Source organism: Triticum urartu, chromosome 3A, assembly GCF_056163025.1.
Source record: "Triticum urartu cultivar PI428250 chromosome 3A, HENAU_Tu73, whole genome shotgun sequence".
NCBI classification, from domain to species: Eukaryota; Viridiplantae; Streptophyta; class Magnoliopsida; order Poales; family Poaceae; genus Triticum; species Triticum urartu.
The window spans coordinates 425,397,769-425,415,016 of record NC_141875.1 but is presented as its reverse complement, the minus strand read 5'-3'; the positions used below and the strand labels follow the sequence as shown (position 1 = coordinate 425,415,016).

The window sequence follows — 17,248 nt, the reverse complement described above, 5'->3', positions numbered from 1 at the left end:
GGGGCCACTATTTTGCGCGAGTAATCTCTCATGTCGTGTAAGGGTGCCTATTGTAACAAAACCTCTTCTCTGCTTAATTAATATACGAGGCAAATCTTTTGCCTCGGTTTCAGAAAAAAAAACTTGGCATTACACAGCAGGCTTTTAGGCATTCTCCCAGTGACAGATGTTAAAAGCATTCTCCGGGTGACGGATGTACTCCCTTCGTCATATTGGATGCAATAAGATCTTATATTATGGAATGGAGGGAGTATGATTCTGATGTAAAAACAGACAATAAACATCTAAATTCAGGATACACCAAAAATATCAGACGTCAATGTGCAATTTCTTTTAACTATGATCTTCGTTGCAATTTACAGCATGGCTGACTAGTAGCCTTGTAAAACCTTTCCAGACGCTAAAAGATGATAAAAGGACGACGAGCTTTTCCAATAGCAGCTCGGCATCCTGAGCAAAGGCATCCGACCCCCCTGGCATTGCAATATAAAATTGATCTCCCAACAAAAAGGGGAGCCAAACTGAAGAAATAACCAATCAATCAAACCCAGGACCTAACGAAAAATATAAAACAGATCTACCAAATAACCTGAGCAGACTAGATTTGATTTGATAGAAAGAAAAGCCACGAGCATATACATGATTTGTGCACAGATCGAGTGGGGAAAGGAATGTGGAAGCCGTGAGCGGAAGGACTACCCGCTTAGTCCTTTCTTTGGTGTAGGAAGCTAAACCCAGAATTCTCCCGGATCAAAGGTGGCATATCAACGTCCGTTACCTCGATTTCTGTCATTGACTTTGAGATGTCATCCACCGAAAATGGAATGCTGTGTTTTGAAGTATCATGGGCAATGTTAGATCAGGGGCACAAAACTACTGTAGCAAACTAATTAGTATTGAACTTGGAACACGAAATAACCTTGAATCATCATCCAACAAGAAAGAACTGCTCACTGCATTGTTCGAGTCTTCTGTCATCATTATTCTCATACTTGAGATGACCTACAACCAATTTGGTTCACTGACAGAAATGGGAAGTAGTAAAGGAACATAGATAGCACCACTTGCTGACACAGTAACATATGAAACTTGAATAAACCGGTAATTATATTAAGTATAACAAGCTTACCTCTGATGAAACAGTGTGGGTGCCATATTTGTCATCCCAATACATTGTACTGGTTCGAGCTAGCTGTTGTATGCTAAGGACCTGAAAGTTTTTGAAGTATGTGACAAGTCACAACTAAGATATGCTTTAATGATTGCCGAAATTTAAGTGAATTCAAAGTCACTTACAGGGCACAAATCGTTGGTGATTTCTTTCATTGTTTTCTTAGGCTTTTGATGAATTACCTAATAATACAAGTACACGTATCATTAGGTTATACATACAATTTTCACTTACAAAGTTGCAAATAGACATCTAATCAGTATAGGACACGTACAAGGAATCCAACGGCCTGCCTAATATGCTTCAGCTCTTCCCAGGAAGAACCTGCATACTGTGCACCACATAAAATTAGCACACGAATTAAATATCACCAGGAAAAAAAATCACCGGTACTACCTCTTCAGTGGCATAAATGCACCACTGCTCTAACTCAGCCAATCCAGCTTTGACATATTCTCCTTGCTAAATGAACAGCACTCACGTCGGAGAAGCAGACTGCAAGATACAGGATATCTTAAAATCCTAACGGGAAGAAGTAAAATATACGGCCGGTAGTGCAAGAGCCATCTCTTACCTATTGAACAGCTGGACATTAATAAACGAAAATATCTGAGTGAACAGAACACCTTGCTGATTAAAAATGAAGGGACCTGACGTATCAATAAAATACATGTTAATGCATACATACTTAAAAATAGTGTGTCCATTTAGAGTTTTAGGTTACATACATAATTGACTTTCAAAACATTCAGGTAGTTTGTTAATATTTTCACAATACTCTGCCAATGTGCGATCAGAGTTTGTTGGGCCAAGGCATTTGCTTGAGAATGAGATCCTTTTATGAAACTTGCACGAGATGTTCTTGGTGCCTGTAAAACATGTAACAGTAAAAAATTAACCCTGAAGTTACTGTTTTTCTGTAAAATAAAAGGAATTCTAGTGCCAATAAATCATAACTGGATGCAAAGACCAAGCAATGGAGATATCTCTTTCTTCAGATTGTCTCTAATCATTCCATATATCTTCTCGAGGAAAGCTGTAAGCTGTTGGTTGAAAAGCAGAGCAGGATACTTGGCTCCAACTTGACAAAGATCACCTAGTTGTCCAATCAAGCGGCTACCATGAAAAGGTCGCGCAGCACTTTGTGGTGAAGCTCGAATTCCCTTGTGTATTCAAAAACAACAAAATTAAGAATTTCTCAGACTATAAAACTAGCAAGGGCAGGATAAAGATGTTTTACCGAAAAAACCCTCCCAAAAGATGTAGCAGTTGACCTTCGCCTCAGGAGTGAGTCCAGCTGCTCCAGTTGTTTTCAGTGTCCGTTGTAGAAGTAGGAGTAATGTGGATGAATAGGAGAGCCAATACGCTAACTTGTCGTTATTGTCCTGGACCTTTGGAAAGGAACAATTCGAACATGACTGTATAGCAGTATCCATATAGAATAAACGGAAAAAGGAAATGTAAACTTATGCTGTTGCAGCATTTTCAATTTTAAATTTTGTTATTACCCCTTCTATTTATATGTGTTACTCAAGGTCTATCATGAAGGCCTAAGATATCAGTTCATTAAATCAAACTAAACAAAATATGAGTATTTCTCCCAGAAAGAATGGTTCTCAAAAAAACAAGCGATAGGTATTACCTACCTCTATAGCAGAGCCTATCGTTTGAATAACACGGTCAAAAACACCAGTTCTTTCAACTTCAAATGATCTCCAATGCAGAAGACACCTCTATATAATGCAAGCTGCAATAGCCCTACCACTGGGAATCCCAAATCTTGTGATACACACTTGATTAGCAGGTCTTGGCTTTCCTGGAGCATAGAATTCAAACATACATACATATATGATGTTAACAAAAAAATATTTATGATGAAAAAGAAATCTCATTAGAAACATAAATGATACAATTTCAGGGTCAAAGAAGAAAAAAAAGGTATATAACTCGGAAAGATTAAACAAACAAAGGTGTAGTCAACAAGTAGCACACCTGTTGCTTCTCGTTAAGTGATTTTTGAGGCTTCTCCTCAGCCTCAAGTTCTTTGAGATTCAGTGAGATGGGGGTTACATCCTGCACAAAGGTATTAATATAGAAAATTTATTTGTTATAGCAGTTACTTTTTGAATTATAATTCATCTATTTGGTAATGTTCTTTTCGCTTACTGGTGGTGATTTTACCTCCCCATTCGGAGCATTCACAATCTTCGGAGTTCTCAGCTAACAAAGTCAGTTAATTTGAAATATTAGGCCATTTTGATGAAAATAAGAGTGTATTTGTACAGAATGCAAGTGCCAGGGGTATGACATACTTGGAAAGGAGACCTGGGATAGGCAGCTAATGATTTCGCAGTCGGAGAAACTGCAACAGCCTGTTGACGTTGTATGTGTAATCAATGGCTATTCATTCTGAAGATTCACTAGGTAAACAAAAGAAATACTTCTGATAATTGGGTTACTGAGCAACAAATTCAACGTTTTGAAATTGGACTCACTATACTTGTATTCAACTCACACTAAGTCACGGATGTGTCATAATCAATTGATGTCCCTTTTTCCGAGAAATCCTTCCTCAGAGCTTCTACCTTAGATTCATCCCCACATTTCACATAGGCCTCAACCATGATATCATAAATGCGACTGCAAGGAACAACATCCTTGTCCAACATTTCTTTATACAGATTTTCCATCTCATGTATTCTTCTTGCACCACCCAATGCACTCAGAAGAATACGATATGTTCTCGATGAAGGTTTGATGCCACACTTGCACATTTCTTTCTGAAGCTCCAAAGCTCTATCAGTGTTGCTCCTGTAGCAGCATGCTGATATTAGAGTATTATAGCCGACAACATCAGGAGTTAATCCATGATTTCTTAAGCTGTGAATTAGTTCCTCTGCTTCAGATATCCGAGACTGCTTGCAAAGGCCTTTTATCAGCAAATTGCATGTAACTATACTTGGAGGTACCCCACTAGTCTTCATCTTTTCAGCTAGAGTAAAAGCCTGTTCAGTGGCATCACAGTCTATATATGCATCTATGATCGCATTGTACACCTGTGCACCTGGTAAAACATCTTTATGGAACATATCATCCAAAATAGCTACTGCTTCCGGGATTTTCCCATTCTTGCAAAAGGCATTGACAATTGAACCATAGGAGACAACATTTGGCTTTAGCCCCTTCTCTCGCATATCAGAAAGTAGAACGAAACATTTTTCAAGCTGCCCATCCCTTCCATATGCATCAATAAGCGTATTGAAAGTTTCCACACTAGGACTCACTCCATTCTTCTCCATCTCTGTGACCAAAGCATGTGCTTCTGTGATCCTTTCAGCCTTACCCAAACCGTTTATTAGTGCATTATAGGTGATGTGATCTGGACTAACAAGGCGTGATTTCATCTGCTGAAAGGTTGAGAAGGCCCCTTCAAGCTCTCCAATCTGACAATACCCATTGATAAGAGTGTTGTAGATAACCCTTGTTGGGAGTTGTCCTGCATTTACAAACGTCTGCAGTACCTCTTCTGCCTTTGAAATTTTGCCATCGTTGCAAAGACCATTCAGCAAAATACTAAAAGTATAAGCCCCAATCTTCACACCCTTCTTCACAGACTCCTCAAACAAGGAAAGCATTGCCTGCGAGTCTCCAACTCTGGAATAACCATCGAACAGAATGCTATATGTGAAACAGTCCGGCACCATCTTTCGTGACATCATTTCATGCAACACTGTGGCCGTCTCGCCTATCCTGCCAGCACGGCACAGCCCTGACAACAGCACATTGTAAGTGATCATATTCGGCTTCAGGCCATGATGCAACATCTGATCCCGCAGCCTAAAACCAGCCTCCAAGTCCCCTATCTTGATGTGTCCATCAATCATCGTATTGTACGTGATATGACTTGGCAACACAGCCCTCTCTCCCATTTCATCAAACACCTCGACAGCGTCACTACCCCTTCCTGCTCTCCACAGTCCAGCGATGACCACATTGTATGAGAAGGCGTTGGGCGCTGGGGCGCCGTGGCCTTCACAATCCATCCGACGAAGCATCCGGACAGCCTCGTCGACATCACCTGCCACGACGCACGCCTGGATGGCCTTGTTCCATGTGAAGGTGTCGGGGCGTGCCCCGGCGGCATTTAGGAGGTCGAACGCCCGGCGCACGTCGGCGTGGCGGCCGAGGGAGAGGAGGGACTCAAGGAGAAGGTTGCAGGAGGATAGGGACGGCAGAGTTGCGCGGGCGTCGGCGAGGAGGGAAAGTAGCCGGAGTGCGCCGTCGGGGAGGCCAAGCCGAGCGGAGGCAACGACGAGCGCGGAGGCGGCGTCGGAGAGGAAGGATGGGGGATGCGGGTCGAATAGGGAGGCGGCAGCGGTGGAGACAAGAGCGTGATAGAGGTCGGGGACGGAGGTGGCTGGTGGCTGGGAGGAGAGGAGGAGTGATTTCGCCAGGTCGACGGAGGCGTAGAAGCGGCCAGCGGCGAGGAGGGTGGCGAGCTCGCGGATGAAACCTGCGCCAGCTGCGGGAGTGGTGGAGGAAGAGGAGCAGAGGAAGCGGCGCAGGAGGAAGCGAGACATTTCTTCTCCGTCTGTGAGGCACTCTCTGGTTCTCCCTCTTCGATCTATGGCGATTACAGACCTGATTCGAGTACAACTTGGGGAAGGGGAAGAAGAGGATCGCGAGCGCAGCTCGATACAGAGGAACACACACGCCTGCCGCCGCCTATGCCCGATCCCTTAGCCGGGATGCCCTCACCTACGGGTTCATTTGGGCTGAACATGTAGGAGACCCATTGGGCCCAGTGAACATCCTCTCTCTCTTGGGCCAGCCTGGTGTAGCTCTTCCTTCTGTCTGCCCTTGTATAGTGTGGTCGCCAACACCTTCTTTTTCTTCACACACGACTTGTTCCCAAGTCGCAGTAGTAGGGAAGCGACGCGAAGATCTTCAAGGACCTCCCAGGTATCCAGTGTAGCTTGGTTGTCTTGCCAGCGAATCAGGCCTTGCTCCCACATCTTGTTCAAGCCGCGGCACGAGTGTTTGTCCAATATCTCCACAGGAACATTCACAACATTAGAAAGTGATGGAAGAGATTAGGATGCGCTCGCACCTGGGGGCAAAGCCTTGCGAAGTTGCGACACATGGAGGACTAGAAAGATCGAGCATCCTTCTGGTAGCTCCAGCTCATACGTCACCTCGTTCACCCATCGGACCACCGGATACGGTCCAAAGAACTTGAAGCTGAGCTTGTGGTTGGCTGGGTGCGCAAACAATGTCTAAATGTATGGTTGTAACCTGAGGAAGACCTGGTCGCCAACCTGAAATTCCCGGTGGGGTCGCTTCTTATTGGCCCGACTTTTCATAATCTGTTTTGCGCGGAGCAAATGTTGCCTTAAGAGGTCTTGCATTTGTTGACGCTCCTCCAGCCATTTGTTTAGCTCTGGAACCGGTGTTGCTTGGTCAGGAAGCAGTCACAGGTGTCGTGGTTCTTGGTCGTAAACCACCGAGAACGGTGCTCTGTTGAGGGTAGAATGGTATGTCGAGTTGTACCAGAATTCAGCCAAAGCTAACCATCTGCTCCAGTTGGCGGGGGTGTTGTGCACAAAGCAGGGCAAGTAGGTTTCGAGACATTGGACACGCTCCGTTTGGCCATTGGTTTGCGGATGGTGGGATGAAATCATCTTCAATTCCACGCCTTGCAACTTGAAGATCTCTTGCCAAACCTTATTGGTAAAAACTGCATCTCTGTCGAAAATGATAGCTTCAGGACAGGCCGTGGAGTTTGTAGACTTGATCAATGTATAACTAGGCTATAACTTGCGATGTGTACGGGTGCTTAACTGGAATGAAGTGGGCGTACTTAGAGAAAACACAGTTATACTGCCTGGATGGGGGCAATCCCCCGATGAAATCCATGGACACCAAGTCCCAGCAACGCTTGGCGACCGACAAAGGATGGAGGAGTCCTGAATATTATGCACGATCTGGCTTGGCTTGTTGACATATTTGGCAGGTCTGAACATGCTCTTTGATGTGCTGCTTCATCCCAGGCCACGCGAAAAGATGCTTGATTCTTCTGTATGTGGTCGGGAAGCCTAAGTGGCCACCTACGGTGCTATCATGCAAGGCATGCATGATTTGGTGTTGGAGATGCGTGTTGTTGCCCAGCCAGACCCGACCTTTCAAACGGGTAATGCCCTTGTGCAAGGTGAATTTGCCCCCAGCCACTGGTGCTACGGCAAGTTGGGTGATCAGTTGTTGTGTCTTCGGGTCTTAGTCATAACCTTTAACGATCTCTTGTAACCACGCGGATTGACACACAGAGATGGCGTGGAGATGTTTAGAGGCAGTCACTAGGCGCCGAGAGAGAGCATCTACGGCGCAATTACCAGACCCTTTTGTGATAGCAGATGTGGTACTGTAGTCCCAAGAGTTTGGTGAAGGCTTTCTACTGCCAGGAGGTGTGGAGGCGATGTTCATCCAAATGCACTAAGCTGCGTTTGTCAGTTTGATCACAAACTCGCTAAACTAAAGGTATGGCCGCCACTGCTCAATAGCCAGAAAAATTGCCAGGTATTCTTTTTCGTAGGTGGACAGTTCTTTTGTGCGGGGGCCCAATGTTGGGGAACGTTGCAGAAAACAAAAAATTTCCTACTCGTTTCACCAAGATCCATCTAGGAGTTCATCTAGAAACGAGTGATTAGATGCATCTACATACCTTTGTAGATCGCGAGCGGAAGCGTTCAAAGAACGGGGTTGATGTAGTCGAACACGACGTGCTCCAAATCACCGATGACCAAGCGCCGAACGGACGGCACCTCCGCGTTCAACACACGTACGGAACGGATGACGTCTCCTCGTTTCTTGATCCAGCAAGGGGGAAGGAGAGGTTGATGAAGATCCAGCAGCACGACGGCGTGGTGGTGGATGCAGGGCGTCACAGTAGCAGGGCTTCGCCGTGTACTACGAGGGAGAGATGTAACAGGGGAGAGGGAAGCACCAAAGGCTGAGGTATGAAGTCCTCCCTCTCCTCAACTATATATAGGAGGGCCAAGGGGGGGGTGCGCCAGCCTAGGAGATCCAATCTCCTAGGTGCGGCAGGCAAGGGGAGGTTTCCCTCCCCCCCAAGGCACCTAGAAGTGCCTTCCACCATTGGGACTCTTCCCTTTTATGGAAACCTAGGCGCATGGGCTTTTGGGGCTGGTGCCCTTGGCCCATGCAGGCCAAGGCGCACCCCCTACAGCCCATGTGTCCCCCCGGGATAGGTGGCCCCACCCGGTGGGCCCCCGGGACCCTTCCGGTGGTCCCGGTACAATACCGATGACCCCGAAACTTGTCCCGATGGCCGAAACTGCACTTCCTATATATAATTCTTTACCTCCGGACCATTCCGGAACTCCTCGTGACGTCCGGGATCTCATCCGGGACTCCGAACAACATTCGGGTTACTGCATATACATATCTTCACAACCCTAGAGTCACCGAACCTTAAGTGTGTAGACCCTACGGGTTCGGGAGACATGCAGACATGACCGGGACGACTCTCCAGTCAATAACCAACAGCGGGATCTGGATACCCATGTTGGCTCCCACATGCTCCACGATGATCTCATCGGATGAACCACGATGTCGAGGATTAAACAACCCCGTATACAATTCCCTTTGTCAATCGGTATGTTACTTGCCCGAGACTCGATCGTCGGTATCCCAATACCTTGTTCAGTCTCGTTACCGGCAAGTCACTTTACTCGTACCGTAATGCATGATCCCGTGATCAACCACTTGGTCACCTTGAGCTCATAATGATGATGCATTACCGAGTGGGCCCAGTGATACCTCTCCGTTATATGGAGTGACAAATCCCAGTCTCGATCCGTGTCAACCCAACAGACACTTTCGGAAATACCTGTAGTGCACCTTTATAGTCACCCAGTTACGTTGTGACGTTTGATACACCCAAAGCACTCTTACGGTATCCGGGAGTTACACGATCTCATGGTCAAAGGAAAAGATACTTGACATTGGAAAAGCTCTAGCAAACGAACTACACGATCTTGTGCTATGCTTAGGATTAGGTCTTGTCCATCACATCATTCTCCTAATGATGTGATCCCGTTATCAATGACATCCAATGTCCATAGCCAGGAAACCATGACTATCTGTTGATCAACGAGCTAGTCAACTAGAGGCTTACTAGGGACATATTATGGTCTATGTATTCACACGTGTATTACGATTTCCGGATAATACAGTTATAGCATGAATAAAGACAATTATCATGAACAAAGAAATATAATAATAATACTTTTATTATTGCCTCTAGGGCATATTTCCAACAGTCTCCCACTTGCACTAGAGTCAATAATCTAGTTACATTGTGATGAATCGAACACCCATGGAATTCTGGTGTTGATCATGTTTTGCCCTAGGGAGAGGTTTAGTCAACGGATCTGCTATATTCAGGTCCGTATGTACTTTACAAATCTCTATGTCTCCATCTTGAACATTTTCACGAATGGAGTTGAAGCGAAGGTTGATGTGCCTTGTCTTCTTGTGAAACCTGGGCTCCTTGGCAAGTGCAATAGCTCCAGTGTTATCACAGAAGAGTTTGATTGGCCCCGACGCATTGGGTATGACTCCTAGGTCGGTGATGAACTCCTTCACCCATATTGCTTCATGTGCTGCCTCCGAGGCTGCCATGTACTCTGCTTCACATGTAGATCCCGCCACGACGCTCTGCTTGCAGCTGCACCAGCTCACTGCTCCACCATTCAATATATACACGTATCCGGTTTGTGACTTAGAGTCATCCAGATCTGTGTCGAAGCTAGCGTCGACGTAACCCTTTACGACGAGCTCTTCGTCACCTCCATAAACGAGAAACATTTCCTTAGTCCTTTTCAGGTACTTCAGGATATTCTTGACCGATGTCCAGTGTTCCTTGCCGGGATTACTTTGGTACCTTCCTACCAAACTTACGGCAAGGTTTACATCAGGTCTGGTACACAGCATGGCATACATAATAGAACCTATGGCTGAGGCATAGGGGATGACACTCATTTATTCTATCTCTTCTGCCGTGGTCGGGCATTGAGCTGAGCTCAATCTCACACCTTGCAAAACAGGCAAGAACCCTTTCTTGGACTGATCCATTTTGAACTTCTTCAAAATCTTATCAAGGTATGTGCTTTGTGAAAGACCTATGAGGCGTCTTGATCTATCCCTATAGATCTTGATGCCTAATATATAAGCAGCTTCTCCAAGGTCCTTCATTGAAAAACTCTTATTCAAGTAGGCCTTGATGCTGTCCAAGAGTTCTATATCATTTCCCATCAAAAGTATGTCATCTACATATAATATGAGAAATGCTACAGAGCTCCCACTCACTTTCTTGTAAACGCAGGCTTCTCCATAAGTCTGCGTAAACCCAAACGCTTTGATCATCTCATCAAAGCGAATGTTCCAACTCCGAGATGCTTGCACCAGCCCATAAATCGAGCGTTGGAGCTTGCACACCTTGTCAGCATTCTTAGGATCGACAAAACCTTCTGGCTGCATCATATACAATTCTTCCTTAAGGAAACCATTAAGGAATGCCGTTTTGACGTCCATTTGCCATATTTCATAATCGTAGAATGCGGCAATTGCTAACATGATTCGGACGGACTTTAGCTTCGCTACCGGTGAGAAAGTCTCATCGTAGTCAACCCCTTGAACTTGTTGATAACCCTTAGCGACAAGCCGAGCTTTATAGATGGTCACATTACCATCCGCGTCTGTCTTCTTCTTAAAAAATCCATTTATTTTCTATGGCTTGCCGTTCAACGGGCAAGTCAGTCAAAGTCCATACTTCGTTTTCATACATGGATCCTATCTCGGATTTCATGGCTTCTAGCCATTTGTCGGAATCCGGTCCCGCCATCGCTTCTTCATAGTTCGAAGGTTCACTGTTGTCTAACAACATGATTTCCAAGACAGGGTTGCCGTACCACTCTGGTGCGGAACGTGTTCTTGTGGACCTTCGAATTTCAGTAGGAGCTTGATCAGAAGTATCTTGATAATCATGAACAACTTCCTCTCTAGTCGGTGCAGGCACCTCAGGAACATTTTCTTGAGTTGCGCCATTTACCGGTTCAAGAGGCAATACTTCATCAAGTTCTACTTTCCTCCCACTTACTTCTTTCGAGAGAAACTCTTTCTCTAGAAAGGATCCATTCCTGGCAATAAAGATCTTGCCTTCGGATCTGAGGTAGAAGGTATACCCAGCAGTTTCTTTAGGGTATCCTATGAAGACGCATTTTTCCGACTTGGGTTCGAGCTTTTCAGGTTGAAGTTTCTTGACATAAGCATCACATCCCCAAACTTTTAGAAACGACAGCTTAGGTTCCCAAACCATAATTCATACGGTGTCGTCTCAACGGATTTCGACGGAGCCCTATTTAAAGTGAATGCGGCAGTCTCTAAAGCATAGCCCCAAAAAGATAGCGGTAAATCGGTAAGAGACATCATAGATCGTACCATATCTAATAGAGTGCGATTACGACGTTCGGACACACCATTACGCTGAGGTGTTCCAGGCGGCGTGAGTTGTGAAACTATTCCACATTTTCTTAAGTGTGTGCCAAATTCGTGACTCAAGTATTCTCCTCCACGATCTGATCGTAGAAACTTGATTTTCCTGTCACGTTGATTCTCAACCTCACTCTGAAATTCCTTGAACTTTTCAAAGGTTTCAGACTTGTGTTTCATTAAGTAGACATACCCATATCTACTCAAGTCATCAGTGAGGGTGAGAACATAACGATAGCCACCGCGAGCCTCAACACTCATTGGACCGCACACATCAGTATGTATGATTTCCAATAAGTTGGTTGCTCGCTCCATTGTTCCTGAGAACGGAGTCTTGGTCATTTTTCCCATGAGGCATGGTTCGCACGTGTCAAATGATTCATAATCAAGAGACTCTAAAAGTCCATCTGCATGGAGCTTCTTCATGCGTTTGACACCTATGTGACCAAGGCGGCAGTGCCACAAGTATGTGGGACTATCATTATCAACCTTACATATTTTGGTACTCACACTATGAATATGTGTAGTAATACGCTCGAGATTCATTAAGAATAAACCATTGACTATCAGAGCATGACCATAAAACATATCTCTCATATAAATAGAACAACCATTATTCTCGGATTTAAATGAGTAGCCATCTCGTATTAAACGAGATCCTGATACAATGTTCATGCTCAAACATGGCACTAAATAACAATTATTGAGGTTTATAACTAATCCCGTAGGTAAATGTAGAGGTAGCGTGCCGACGGCGATCACATCGACCTTGGAACCATTCCCGACGCGCATCGTCACCTCGTCCTTCACCAGTCTTCGTTTATTCCGCAGCTCCTGCTGTGAGTTACAAATATGAGCAACGGCACCGGTATCAAATACCCAGGAGTTACTGCGAGCACTGGTAAGGTACACATCAATTACATGTATATCAAATATACCTTTGGTGTTGCCGGCCTTCTTGTACGCTAAGTATTTGGGGCAGTTCCGCTTCCACTGACCCTTCCCTTTGCAATAAAAGCACTCTGTCTCAGGCTTGGGTCCATTCTTTGACTTCTTCCTGACAGCTTGCTTGCCGGGCGCAGCAACTTCCTTGCCGTCCTTCTTGAAGTTCTTTTTACCCTTGCCCTTCTTGAACTTAGTGGTTTTATTCATCATCAGCACTTGATGTTCCTTCTTGACTTCTACCTCCGCTGATTTTAGCATAGCATATACTTCAGGAATGGTCTTTACCATCCCCTGCATATTGAAGTTCATCATAAAGCTCTTGTAGCTTGGTGGAAGCGACTGGAGGATTCTGTCAATGACCGCATCATCCGGGAGATTAACTCCCAGCTGAGTCAAGCGGTTATGTAACCCAGACATAGTGAGTATGTGCTCACTGACAGAACTATTTTCCTCCATCTTACAGCTGAAGAATTTGTCGGAGACTTCATATCTCTCGATCCGGGCATGAGCTTGAAAAACCATTTTCAGCTCTTCGAACATCTCATATGCTCCATGTCTCTCAAAACGCTTTTGGAGCCCCGGCTCTAAGCTGTAAAGCATGCCGCACTGAACGAGGGAGTAGTCATCAGTACGTGTCTGCCAAGCGTTCATAGCATCTTGGTTCTGTGGGACGGGTGGATCACCTAGCGGTGCTTGTAGGACATAATCTTTCTTGGCAGCTATGAGGATGATCCTCAGGTTCCGGACCCAGTCCGTATAGTTGCTGCCATCGTCTTTCAGCTTGGTTTTCTCTAGGAACGCGTTGAAATTGAATACAACGCTGGCCATTTGATCTACAAGACATATTGTAAAGATTTTAGACTAAGTTCATGATAATTAAGTTCATCTAATCAAATTATTAATGAACTCCCACTCAGATTAGACATCCCTCTAGCCATCTAAGTGTTACACGATCCGAGTCGACTAGGCCGTGTCCGATTAACACGTGAGACGGACTAGTCATCGCCGGTGAACATCTTCATGTTGATCGTATCTTCCATACGACTCGTGTTCGACCTTTCGGTCTCTGTGTTCCGAGGCCATGTCTGTACATGCTAGGCTCGTCAAGTTAACCCTAAGTGTTTTTGCATGTGTAAAACTGTCTTACACCCGTTGTATGTGAACGTAAGGATCTATCACACCCGATTAACACGTGGTGCTTCGAAACGACGAACTGTAGCAACGGTGCACAGTTAGGGGAGAACACTTCTTGAAATTGTTGTAAGGGATCATCTTATTTACTACTGTCGTTCTAAGCAAACAAGATGCAAAACATGATAAACATCACATGCAATCAAATAATAATAGTGACATGATATGGCCAATATCACATAGCTCCTTTGATCTCCATCTTGGGGCTCCATGATCATCCTGTTACCGTCATACTCATCGACATGTAAGTTGTGATTCCTTGTACAATAGCATGGACATCTCATACATCACATATAGATCATTCATCATTCATCACAACTTTGGCCATATCATATCACAAAGCACTTGCTGCAAAAACAAGTTAGACGTCCTCTAATTGTTGTTGCAGGTTTTACGTGGCTGAAGTAGGGTTCTAACAAGAACGTTTTCTTACCTACGTGAAAGCCACAACGTGATTTGTCAACTTCTATTTACCCTTCATAAGGACCCTGTTCATCGAATCTGCTCCAACTAAAGTAGGAGAAACAGACACCCGCCAGCCACCTTATGCAACTTGTGCATGTTAGTCGGTGGAACCGGTCTCACGTAAGCATACGTGTAAGGTTGGTCCGGGCCGCTTCATCCCACAATACCGTTGAAGCAAGATAAGACTAGTAGCGGCAAGAAAGTTGACAACATCTACGCTCACAACAAATTGTGTTCTACTCGCGCAAGAGAACTACGCATAGACCTAGCTCATGATGCCACTGTTGGGGAACGTTGCAGAAAACAAAAATTTTCCTACTCGTTTCACCAAGATCCATCTAGGAGTTCATCTAGCAACGAGTGATTAGATGCATCTACATACCTTTGTAGATCGCGAGCGGAAGCGTTCAAAGAACGGGCTTGATGTAGTCGAACACGACGTGATCCAAATCACCGATGACCAAGCGCCGAACGGACGGCACCTCCGCGTTCAACACACGTACGGAACGGATGACGTCTCCTCCTTTCTTGATCCAGCAAGGGGGAAGGAGAGGTTGATGAAGATCCAGCAGCACGACGGCGTGGTGGTGGATGCAGGGCGTCACAGTAGCAGGGCTTCGCCGTGTACTATGAGGGAGAGATGTAACAGGGGAGAGGGAAGCACCAAAGGCTGAGGTATGAAGTCCTCCCTCTCCTCAACTATATATAGGAGGGCCAAGGGGGGGGGGGTGCGCCAGCCTAGGAGATCCAATCTCCTAGGTGCGGCAGCCAAGGGGAGGTTTCCCTCCCCCCCAAGGCACCTAGAGGTGCCTTCCACCATTGGGACTCTTCCCTTTTGTGGAAACCTAGGCGCATGGGCTTTTGGGGCTGGTGAACTTGGCCCATGCAGTCCAAGGCGCACCCCCTACAGCCCATGTGGCCCCCCGGGACAGGTGGCCCCACCCGGTGGGCCCCCGGGACCCTTCCGGTGGTCCCGGTACAATACCGATGACCCCGAAACTTGTCCCGATGGCCGAAACTGCACTTCCTATATATAATTCTTTACCTCCGGACCATTCCGGAACTCCTCGTGACGTCCGGGATCTCATCCGGGACTCCGAACAACATTCGGGTTACTGCATATACATATCTTCACAACCCTAGCGTCACCGAACCTTAAGTGTGTAGACCCTACGGGTTCGGGAGACATGCAGACATGACCGGGACGACTCTCCGGTCAATAACCAACAGCGGGATCTGGATACCCATGTTGGCTCCCACATGCTCCACGATGATCTCATCGGATGAACCACGATGTCGAGGATTAAACAACCCCGTATACAATTCCCTTTGTCAATCGGTATGTTACTTGCCCGAGACTCGATCGTCGGTATCCCAATACCTTGTTCAGTCTCGTTACCAGCAAGTCACTTTACTCGTACCGTAATGCATGATCCCGTGATCAACCACTTGGTCACCTTGAGCTCATAATGATGATGCATTACCGAGTGGGCCCAGTGATACCTCTCCGTTATATGGAGTGGCAAATCCCAGTCTCGATCCGTGTCAACCCAACAGACACTTTCGGAAATACCTGTAGTGCACCTTTATAGTCACCCAGTTACGTTGTGACGTTTGATACACCCAAAGCACTCTTACGGTATCCGGGAGTTACACGATCTCATGGTCAAAGGAAAAGATACTTGACATTGGAAAAGCTCTAGCAAACGAACTACACGATCTTGTGCTATGCTTAGGATTAGGTCTTGTCCATCACATCATTCTCCTAATGATGTGATCCCGTTATCAATGACATCCAATGTCCATAGCCAGGAAACCATGACTATCTGTTGATCAACGAGCTAGTCAACTAGAGGCTTACTAGGGACATATTATGGTCTATGTATTCACACGTGTATTACGATTTCCGGATAATACAGTTATAGCATGAATAAAGACAATTATCATGAACAAAGAAATATAATAATAATACTTTTATTATTGCCTCTAGGGCATATTTCCAACACCCAACGCTTTGCTGATATAAGGAATGGGATGACCTTCCTGTTGAAGCATAGCGTTGACTCCATATTTACAAGCATCCATCTCAATTACAAATGGCTTGGTGAAATCCGGCAGAGCCAGTGTAGGAGCCGTAACTAGGGCATACTTGAGTGCTTCAAAAGCAGATTGGGTGGTTGTTGTCCATTGGAAGGGTGTGTTCTTGCGTAGCAGAGTAGTCAGGGGTCGAGCGAGCATGCCAAATTGTCTAACAAAACGTCGGTAGCAGCCTGGCAGGCCGAGGAATGCCCTGACATCCTTGACACACGCTGGTACTGGTCAATCAGCGACTTGTTGTATCTTGCTGTTGTCAGTGCAGCCCCCCTGTGCAGAAATAGTGTGGCCTAGGTACTTGATTTCTTACTGAGCGAACACACATTTTGACCACTTCACATACCATTGATCTTTCTGTAGGAGGGACAGGACCTGCCATAAGTGTTGGGTGTGGAGAGCCATCATTCAACTGAAAACAAGAATGATGTCGAAAAACGACATTGCACACACCCGTAGTACTGGTCGTAGAGTGACTTGGATGGTGCCCAAGAATGTTGTTGGTGCTCCTCCCAGGCCAAAGGGAACCACCTTGAATTCAAAATGGCCGGAGTGAGTTTGAAATGCCGTTTTAAATTCTTCTCCTTCTGCCAGACGAATCTGATGGTATCCTAATCACAGATCGAGAGTAGAAAACCAGCGAGCTCTAGCTAGTTCATCCAGTATATCCTCTATCACTGGGACTGGGTATTTGTTGATAATGGTCATGGCATTGAGGCATCGGTAATCAATACATATGTGCCAGGTACTGTCTTTCTTCTTCACAAGAATATGATGACCCACAAGTATAGGGGATCAATTGTAGCTCTTTTCGAT

General features: G+C 45.6%; 2 protein-coding genes across 4 annotated transcripts; both read right to left on the bottom strand.

Annotated features, from left to right (window-relative positions):
* Positions 1-277: 277 nt before the first annotated feature.
* Positions 278-5,930, bottom strand: LOC125544060 (pentatricopeptide (PPR) repeat-containing protein). Of its 3 annotated transcripts, none has more exons than XM_048707598.2 (15): positions 3,687-5,930; positions 3,484-3,591; positions 3,338-3,391; positions 3,164-3,244; positions 2,818-2,987; positions 2,412-2,562; positions 2,129-2,334; positions 1,900-2,040; positions 1,746-1,821; positions 1,568-1,666; positions 1,446-1,502; positions 1,297-1,353; positions 1,130-1,210; positions 920-1,021; positions 278-827 (listed from the first exon to the last, which is right to left on the bottom strand). In XM_048707598.2, the coding sequence occupies exon 1, from the start codon at positions 5,749-5,751 to the stop codon at positions 3,688-3,690; it is 2,064 nt and encodes a 687-aa protein (XP_048563555.2). In that variant the 5' UTR covers positions 5,752-5,930; the 3' UTR covers positions 278-827; positions 920-1,021; positions 1,130-1,210; positions 1,297-1,353; positions 1,446-1,502; positions 1,568-1,666; positions 1,746-1,821; positions 1,900-2,040; positions 2,129-2,334; positions 2,412-2,562; positions 2,818-2,987; positions 3,164-3,244; positions 3,338-3,391; positions 3,484-3,591; position 3,687. The 3 variants fall into 3 exon arrangements, with proteins under 3 accessions (XP_048563555.2, XP_048563554.2, XP_048563556.2); XM_048707597.2 differs by having other exon boundaries at positions 3,484-3,543; XM_048707599.2 differs by having other exon boundaries at positions 3,353-3,391; positions 3,484-3,543.
* LOC147979935 (myosin-17-like) lies at positions 704-1,738 on the bottom strand. Its single transcript, XM_087515403.1, has 7 exons — positions 1,718-1,738; positions 1,568-1,633; positions 1,446-1,502; positions 1,297-1,353; positions 1,130-1,210; positions 920-1,002; positions 704-827 (listed from the first exon to the last, which is right to left on the bottom strand). Exons 1-7 carry the CDS (start codon positions 1,736-1,738, stop codon positions 704-706), a joined length of 489 nt encoding a protein of 162 aa, XP_087371529.1.
* Positions 5,931-17,248: the final 11,318 nt, after the last annotated feature.